The sequence below is a fragment of the Trypanosoma theileri genome (genome assembly GCF_002087225.1).
Source record: "Trypanosoma theileri isolate Edinburgh chromosome Unknown TM35_Tth_8_V1, whole genome shotgun sequence".
Classification (NCBI taxonomy): Eukaryota; Euglenozoa; class Kinetoplastea; order Trypanosomatida; family Trypanosomatidae; genus Trypanosoma; species Trypanosoma theileri.
This window is the reverse complement of record NW_021639850.1, coordinates 544996-554095: the sequence shown is the minus strand read 5'-3', so window position 1 is coordinate 554095 and position 9100 is coordinate 544996. Positions and strand designations below refer to the sequence as shown.

Below are 9100 nucleotides of genomic sequence, written 5' to 3'. Positions count from 1 at the left end.
TCGTCGCATATTCCCTTTTTAATGTCTTCTCTTTTTTTTTTTTTTTTTTTTGATTCATTCATTTATTTTTTTTTTTTTCGATATTTCCTTCTAGCTAATGTGACATAGAAGTTACTGGGATAATGACAAGAAAAGAAACATAATGGGAAAAAATAAGAAAGAAACGGTAGTAATGTACAACTGTATAGATAAATAATAAAAGAGATGAAAATTTTAAAACAAGAAACAAAAAAAAGAAAAGACAAAGGAATTACACTCATGAGTGCTTGTAAACCTATCTATTATAAAAGTGTATGTATGTGTCTATTTTTTTATATATAAAATACCTCCTTTATCTGAAACTGAAAGGAGGAAAAGTAAAGATATCTAAATATATGTAAAAGAAGAAAACGTCTTCCATAGGCGAGTAATCAGGAAAATATAAAATACACAAAAAAGAAAAACAGCATATAAGCAACTCCTTCACTGTGCCATCAGTATAAATATAGGTAATCATAGCTGCTTCTGATGAAGAATAGAAAGGATATTATCAAAGTCAATAGCACCATTAGTAAAAAGCATAGACTGAGTGGTATTTCGGGCAAGTTCTAAAGTCTCTTTGAGATGTAACCGCCGTTCTTCATATTCACTCCACTGTTCAGCAATACTTTTTAATGGCAATTGTGATATAGACTTTGTAGCATTTGATGATACTTCGCCAGTAGTAGAAGAGGTTTGTACTGCTGTTTGTTGTTTCTGTAAGGGTTGACGACTTGAAATCTTATTGGTAGTGGTAGTATTAGAGTTTACTACTGCCCCTGCTGTCGTTGTTCCTGATGGAGCTGAACGCCATGGTCGTGAATAACTTTTTGTAGAGTTTTGTTGTACTTCTGCCTCACCAGCTGCCCGTTTTCTTGTAGTTTGTGTGGATTCAGTGGAAGTTCGCTTACAATTAACCGCTGCCACCTTCCATAGCGCGTTGCAGTGAAGTGAGGGAAAACAAAATGCCTCTTCTCTATCCATCTCATTCATTTTTACTCCTTCAAGTGATAAAGAGGATCCAGTAGCCCCTACTACTCTTCCTGCCATTGTTAATGATGATAATGATGATGTTGTAGATGTAGATGTAGGTATAATTGTGGTTCCTGTTAACCGTGGTTCACCGAGTTGAATATGACGTAATTCCATCCGTAGTGTTACTGGGTCAAAACTTCCCTCTGGTCGGAATCTCTGCGATAACACATACAACCAATGTTGGACTTTAATATGATGAACTATACAAGCCGGTGTAGAGCGAAGATGTTGTGGATGTAATGAAGATGAAGGGGCATCACACAACTCTAATCGACGAGCTCCTTCACAAAAGACTACCAAATTAGCCTCCAACTGTGATGGAAGAGGCGTTGTGGACCAACACAGTCGAGAGAGATCAATACATCGGCTGGGAAGAATAGCGTAGAGAATAAGTGCATAGTCGCAGCCAGTGTATTCATACGGTGCCGTACCTGTAAAAACATCCCGTGGAAGTCGACCAGCGTACTCGGCGATAAAACGACAAATATCATCATACACTGGTGGAGGATCAAACACAGTCTCTGAAGTACGTGAAGGAATAATGGAGCCACTATTACCATTCTTTTTGTTGGTTTCATCATCATCGTTTTTTTGGCTACTACATGTAGTACTAATGGGAGCACCATTACAAACAGTTGTCATGTTAAATAAATAAATAAAAAAAAAAAGGATTACTGCCACAGAATTAGTATATCCTTCTTTTTCTTTTTCCCTTTTTTTTTTGCTCTTATTTCTTGTACTGTCGTTGATCTCAAGTTATCAACACCTAATCTAAATCTATTTACCACAGAGAAGTCTTGTGGTAAGGTCGTCAAGAAGGACGGTGATAAAGAATAAAAAAAACGAACAATGTCGTTATTTATCTTTTTTTCTTTTTTTTTGAGTGTGGATAGTATAGAAACACAAAAGAGGAACAGGAAAAAAAAAAAGAAAAAAAAAGCATTTTGAGAATTTAAAATACATCTACAAACGCAAACACAGATATAACTCAAAAAGGAAAAAAAAAAGAAAATTAAAGAATGAAACACTTACTGCAATAGAAGAGAATTTTGAATTAAAAATCCAAATCATCCATATTGTCCTGATCAAATGCGTCTTCTCTCGTTGATTTCTTCCCAACTACACGTATTTCACGCTCCGGTCTTGTTGCCAGCCATGACCGCACCGTTGGTGTTCCTGTTGTATATTCACCGTCTTCACCCGCTGCCCGCCGCTTTACACGTGCCACAATATCACCACACTGCCGTCCAGCAAACAACTGTCCACCCACTACATCCACCGCAACTGTGAGGACATCATCTCCATCATTATTATTATTATTATTATTATTATTATTATTATTATTATTAGCGATACCATTACCACTACTATTATTATCATGACTTGAAGAGGGTCGCCATACCATAGATGGTTGAAAGGTACCATCCATGTATGTAAACTGTACCACGTGGCCACCCGCAACATGCTGATAACCCGCACGACTTGTGCAAGTCAAGAAAGATGGTTTATCCTGCGAGTATAGGGCACTCGTACATGAAACCAGTGGAGTTGTATCAGTGACAAATGAGAGAGAAGTGAGAGGAGGAGAAACATCTTCAACAACGCCACTTTTCCCAATTTTTCGCAGATCTATCACTCGTACTACAGATCCACATCGTATACAAAGGAATGGACGTGAAGAGTCCGGCTCTACCATTCCACCCACGTGTTTTTCTTCAAAAAATGGACCATCATCTATCGGCATAGATCGTGATGATGATAAAGGACCACCACCAGTAGCAGGAGTCTTACTATACATATCCAATACAGCAAGTGCACCACCAGGTCGATACTTTTGACGTGAATCCCATAATAGAACAAGACCGTCCACTCCACCAGTAGCAAATACAGACGATTTATCACTACCAATACTTTGAATAGGTATAATCGACTCTACTACTACATTTTCCAACAGTTGACCTGAACCATGTTTAACCGCATATACAGAACGTCTTTCAAATGATCCGGAATCCCATATACGAGCTGTACTATCTTGTGATCCAGTAAAAAAACGTGAAATAACAGAAGGGGATGGTGCTGAACATGTCACAGGGGCTCGATGTCCTTTACATTGAACTACATCTACAATACCACGTTCTCCCATAGCACAATATCCTAATTGTTTACCACTAGATGCAATTAAAACAGGACAATCACCATCTTGACAAGCCACATAATATGATCCATCACAGGCTGCATTTACAGAGATAACTGGTTGAAAACCAGAAATACGATTTGGAAATGGTGTAAGAATACGTGTCGGTTTCACAGATCGACTATCTAAAGGAACTTTAAAGTCCCACATACAAACCATTCCACCCTCACCTCCAGCACAAAGTGTAGATCCTGTTGAACTATAACAAATAGAACGAACACGACCAGTTACCCCACGAAGAACATGATCTGTATTAGCAAAAGATGCCCCAATCTCTCTTCTATCAGAATTTACTTTTATTCTTGATGTTGTTGCTGTTGTTGTTGTTTTTGTTGTTGCTCCCAGTACCAAATCTATCTTTTCAGTAGATGTCTGAAGAGGGGCTGATGAAGCGATATCACTACTGCTTTTCATAAACACAGGAACTGTCTTGCGTAGACCATCTTCTAACTTTACTTCTTTCTTTGTTCTACAAACCTCTGCAGGATCATAAGAGTCACTATCACTGTCACTACTGGCCATCTTTTTTTTTTTTTTTCTTATTTCTCCACCTTCTCTTTGGTGGTGTTATCTATGTAGTTAACAGGAGTGACGCAACCTGTGTAACGAGAAATAATAATAAAAAAAAAAAGAAAAAAAAAAGAAAAGAAAAAAAAAAAGAAGAGCTTACACATTACACCTTACAATCATCATTATCTGTATATTTGAAGAATTGCCCCCGGTGGGATCGTGGAGACAATTTGGTAGTCTCACTACCCCCACCTTCAAGGCAACACAGAGCAGAAAAAAAAAAAAACAAGGACAAGAGAAGTGAAATAAAAGAAAACACAAAAGTAAATAAAATGTGGATCAAAGCTCAATTCAACATTTCTCTACCAGTTCATACGGTGTGGCACATCACCTGGCATGATGGTGAAGACGGAGTGAAGATATCCGGCCTTTTCTTTACCAAGAGGATCCTTCTTGATCGCCTCAATGAGAGCAGCATCCACCTTCTTCTGCAGCTGTGCGCGGGCATCACTGACGGCACCCTTCGCTGCTGCCTTTGCGGTCTTCTTGGCCTTCTGCTCCGCTGCCTTCTTGGCCTTATCACCCATGAACTCGCCCTCCGACTTCACTCGCTTCTCCTGCTTGGGGCGCTTGAAGAGTTCAGCGGTGATGGCGCTGGTGTCCACGTTCTTAATGTCGACCTTTGTGGAGGTGGCGATGATGTAGCGGGAGTCAATGCGGCGAATCGGCACTCCGCTGTACTTCATCGGGCCCGAGATGACCAGTGGGCCGTTGCCGGGCAACTGCTTGAGAATCACCGCGCGGCGGCCACGGAAGCGGCCTGCGAGAATGATCGCAATTGTGCCGGGAGAGCAGCTCTTGCGGAGCGTGCTGTACTCGGGGCTCTTGCGGCTGATCTTCTTAGCGACCTTCTTGGGGGCCTTCTTAGCGCTCTTCTTGGCGACAGCGGGCATCGTGGTGGTTGCTGGCGAGCTTACGATCTGTAGAAAGTGGGGAAAAAAAGAAAAAGAAAGAAACAAGAAGAGAGAAGGAGGGAAAAATAAAGAACATCAATGGTACAGAACAGAGGGAAGAAGAGAGAGGAGGAGGAGGAAGAAAAAAAGAAAAGGAGTCCCTCAAAAAGTTAGAAACATAAAGAAGTAGAAGAAGAAACACAAAAAAACGCTATTAGTATCATATGTAATATTATTAATATAAATAATTAGAAAAAAAAGAAAAAAAAGTTAGGCATCGCTTAACCCTTTTTCTCCTATTTTACCTCATGAAGATGTTCCTCTCGTCACTAAACCCAGTAGAAATATTTTACCTTCATATACGGAAATACACAAACAACTCACAACTCAGAAGAAAAAAAGAAAAAAGGAAAACAAAAAGGAAAAAGAGAGGGAATAAATAATAAATAAATACAACAACAGTTTTCAACAATTTTTATTTATGTTTCTTTACTTTATGAAGTACCAATAATATCAATATCTGCAGCCTCTCGTCGCAGCAACTCGTTGTTATTTTGAGGAACACCACCATATTCTAAAGAGGTACTACCTTTAGCATAATCACCTCTGTGAAGAAGGTACTCCTTCTCACGTCCAGAAGATGTATCTGGTTTTTTCTCTATGCCAGAATCTTGATTGTTAATTTCTATTATCACATCAACTCTTGCGGTTGTTTCAGGGCCATTTAATAAATAAAAGAGAATTGTAACGATAAGAAGTGCAACGCAAAGAGCAAAGATGACAACCATAATATTTTGCGGTTTCATTACAGGAGACAAAATAAGTCCAAGTAATCCACTTAAACTAGATGCTACAAGATAAAGTGCCATCACTGCTCCTTTCATGGATTCTGGAGCGTAAACATAAGCTACTTCCATAACAGTTGTATCAACTAATGCACTTGCTATACCTTGCATAATGTATGGTGGTAACAACCATCCAGCTGGAAGTTTTTCCATACCAGTATATAATGTATATTGACCCTCATCATTGTATGTTCCCCGATTATCTATACCTATTTGAACAAAACCGCACCATATCATAGAAATAATCATTATTAAAAATCCACATACGGCACGTCCCCGCATCGGTGGGGAACGCCCATGATACATATAAGGAAATATAATACGATCCAATAGCAATAAAGAGATAAGAAGAGCAAAAACGCTTACATTATTAAATACTTCTGGAGGGATATAATGTGGAAGATTTAATGCTGCAGCTTGTAGAATTAAATTTGAACTAAATTGATTCGTAATTAACCAATATACAGGTAAAGCAATAAAAGCACGACATACAGCAACAACTTTTTTTGCATCTTCAACAATACTTAAACTAAGTGGTTCTGAAAAATTTTCTCCAATAGGATTTAATGTAGAATCATGAACATCAGGAGAATTATTAAAACCATTTTTTGATTCTTCTTGTTTTTTATTATTATCTGGTACTACATTTTTATGTTTTATACTACTTTCATTTTTTTCTTCTTCTGTTGGTTTCCATAAAGTTTCTGATAAACCTGTGCCATCTTTAAATATAGGACGCATAGCTTCAGATGAAGAAGAAGTAGTACCATGACCTAAAGAAGAAGAAGAAGAAACTTCTCTATTAAGAGGATAAGCAGCGTAATCTAGCAAATCCCATTTATGAACACGCAAAAAGACATCATCTTGAATATATCCAGTAGCAAAATACCAACGTATACGAATAGATCTTAATAAAATACGTCCAAGTAAAAAGGAAGGAACCTGTTTACTTGTTTTAAATATTCGATACATAATTATCATTAAAATTAGTCCTAATATACAAGAAGCTGCTGAAAGTAAAAATCCATAATAATAACCTGTCGTATATGTAATAGAACCAATAGAAGTTTTTCGTTTTTCAAGACCACGAAGTAATGGAGGAACAAAGATACCAACAAGTGAACCACAATTTGTAACAGAATAGATCCATCGAAAAAGTCGTGAAAGCATTTCCGCACATTTTCCCTCATTATCTTTATATAATTCCGCTACACTATCCGCCATGATTGGATTTGTACACACCTTCATCCCACCATAACCGGAGGAAAATAATAATAAACCCAATAAAAAAAAGAAAATACTTTCTACAGATGGAAAAAGTGGAAAATCTCCATACATAAATGGAAACGATGAAAGGGCAAGAAGTGAAAGTCCTACCGCATAAATGGAAAGAAATACAACTAATGAATATCTGCGTCCCCATCTTCCATCTGCCAATCCAGAAGAAATACAGGCGGCTACTGGGGTAAGAGTATAAAGGCCATTCACTACCGCATTCCCAACACTGGGGGACCAGCGCAGCATACTGGTACAATACGTCATTAGCATAAAAGATGTGCCGTAGTACGCTAAACGCTCTGTAAATTCTACAGCCATCACAACCCACACATCAAATGGAAACCCAAGCAACATAATTAACGGTAATGATTATATTATAATGATAATGATGATGATAATGACAAGTAATAAAAAAAAAGGTATCGTTAATCTTGTCAGAAGAAATGTAGTAATGAAAAAAGTAATAACTTGTACTGTTTTATTCTTTTTCCCTTGTTTGTATAGTTATGTTTTTTTTTTTTATTTTTGCGGTTGTTGTTTCTTTTATTCCTGCGTTAATATGTTTTTTTTTTTTTCTTCTCCTTCTTGCTATTGTGGGATTTACTTTCTTCCGTCTTTTAGTGTGAGTGATCAAGAGTACCAAGCACAATAAAAAAAAGAAAAAAAAGAAAAAAAGGAAAATAAAAAAAAAACAGCAACTGATGTTAAACTTATGAAGAGATATCATTTTATTTTTAATTAATGTCATGTATTCAAGTTGGTATTTTCTTTGTTTGTTTGCTTGTTTGAGGGGGTTTTCTTTCTTTTCTTCTTTTTTGTCTATTCTTTTTTTTTTCCTTACTTATTCTCTCGAAGGTCTTTGTTTTTGTTTTTTGTTTTCTTTCTTTTCCCCCCTTTTTTTTTTTTTTTCTGGGACTGTACCTTCACAGTTTTACTCGTCTGTTTAAGCTTGTGGGATTTCACTTCTTCTCTCTCTTCTCTTCACTCAATGTGCCTTTTGAACATTCCATTCCTGCAGTAACTCTGAGTCTTTGCAAAGAATATGCAGTACTGGAAGTAACATGGGCATTTTGTATGAGTCTAAACGAAATACTTCCATGAGAGGCCATGAGAGATCCACTTCATAGTATTCTGGCATCTTAACACCATCATCAATTTTAAAAATAACCACAATATCATTTATCTGACTGTAACGACCTTTATCATCCCATGGAAAAGGCATTAATTCCTCAACAAGGTCAGCAGCACTAACATCACATGCGACATCTTGCATAAAATCCGTCTGCTGATATTCATCATACATAAAAAGAATGGGAACATGTAATAAACCTTCCGTGTCAAAATAAGGTTTATGTTGACCATACACACCCATCTGTTCACTACTTACTTCAGGATGAGGTGAGAGTTTAATACCTCTAGAGGTAATGGTACGCAAAACATTAGATGTCTCTGCTGCCTGAACACGTGTACGAAGACTCTTCTTTTTTTCTTTTACATGTGCATTTTCTAATGATTCACGACAAACCCTTTCCAGTTGTGCAAACTCCTTTAAAGCTTCCTCTGCTGGTGGAGGAATTGTTTGACAACCTTTTGAAATAAGATCAAGAGCCAGTTCATACTTCTTTACTCGTTCTGCACAACGTGCGGCGCGGTAGTAAGCTTTACTGTAGTTTGGATTAAGAATAATAGCCCGCTGTGCATCTTCCAGACCATGTCCGTAGTTTTGTATAATATATTGTGCGAGACTTCTATTTGCGTAGAGTTGTGCATTCAATACGGGATCTGCACATTTAGCGTTTAATCCTTCTGTATAGCAATGGGCAGCGGCACGGGCGAGATTTTCCTTATTGACCTGTGCTGGATCCAATGCGAGTTGTATGGCTCTATTGCCGTGTTGTTTTCTATTCTCTGCGATTTCCTCTGGGGGAACGGCATCGTAGGCAATGCTGGCGAGCGCGGCACAATCGGCGTTTTTTTGAAGATCTTCTTCAGTGATGTTTTCCATAAAAAGTGGCATGTGTTCCCATGCGGAGTCGTCAATTTTGTAATCCCCACGGCGACTCCATATTTCATCAATCTCGTCCTGCAGATCTCGCACGTGTTGTTGTTGTTCCTCTGTTAGTGTGCGGCCAGCCGGTACTAATGCCTCCAGATTCATCTCTTTCTTTCTCTTTCTTTCTCTCTCTCTCTCTCTTTCTAACAAATTATAATAGAAATTATTATAAATAATATTAATAATAATGTATAGAAAGAATGAAAAAAAAAAA

The 9100-nt window shown here is 37.8% G+C and overlaps 5 protein-coding genes across 5 annotated transcripts; all 5 read right to left on the bottom strand.

Moving 5' to 3' along the window:
- Window positions 1-492: 492 nt before the first annotated feature.
- On the bottom strand, window positions 493-1695 carry TM35_000083280 (uncharacterized protein; the record flags this gene model as incomplete). The annotated part of the gene is made up of 1 exon (XM_029024193.1): window positions 493-1695. One exon carries the CDS (start codon window positions 1693-1695, stop codon window positions 493-495), a length of 1203 nt encoding a protein of 400 aa, XP_028884596.1.
- A 412-nt stretch (window positions 1696-2107) lies between these two features.
- TM35_000083270 (uncharacterized protein) lies at window positions 2108-3769 on the bottom strand (the record flags this gene model as incomplete). The annotated part of the gene is made up of 1 exon (XM_029024192.1): window positions 2108-3769. The coding sequence occupies one exon, from the start codon at window positions 3767-3769 to the stop codon at window positions 2108-2110; it is 1662 nt and encodes a 553-aa protein (XP_028884595.1).
- Window positions 3770-4119: 350 nt separating this feature from the next.
- TM35_000083260 (putative 60S ribosomal protein L6) lies at window positions 4120-4710 on the bottom strand (the record flags this gene model as incomplete). The annotated part of the gene is made up of 1 exon (XM_029024191.1): window positions 4120-4710. One exon carries the CDS (start codon window positions 4708-4710, stop codon window positions 4120-4122), a length of 591 nt encoding a protein of 196 aa, XP_028884594.1.
- Window positions 4711-5204: 494 nt separating this feature from the next.
- Window positions 5205-7187, bottom strand: TM35_000083250 (proton-dependent oligopeptide transporter, POT family; the record flags this gene model as incomplete). Its single annotated transcript, XM_029024190.1, has 1 exon — window positions 5205-7187. The coding sequence occupies one exon, from the start codon at window positions 7185-7187 to the stop codon at window positions 5205-5207; it is 1983 nt and encodes a 660-aa protein (XP_028884593.1).
- Window positions 7188-7818: 631 nt separating this feature from the next.
- On the bottom strand, window positions 7819-8991 carry TM35_000083240 (tetratricopeptidedomain 4; the record flags this gene model as incomplete). The annotated part of the gene is made up of 1 exon (XM_029024189.1): window positions 7819-8991. One exon carries the CDS (start codon window positions 8989-8991, stop codon window positions 7819-7821), a length of 1173 nt encoding a protein of 390 aa, XP_028884592.1.
- Window positions 8992-9100: the final 109 nt, after the last annotated feature.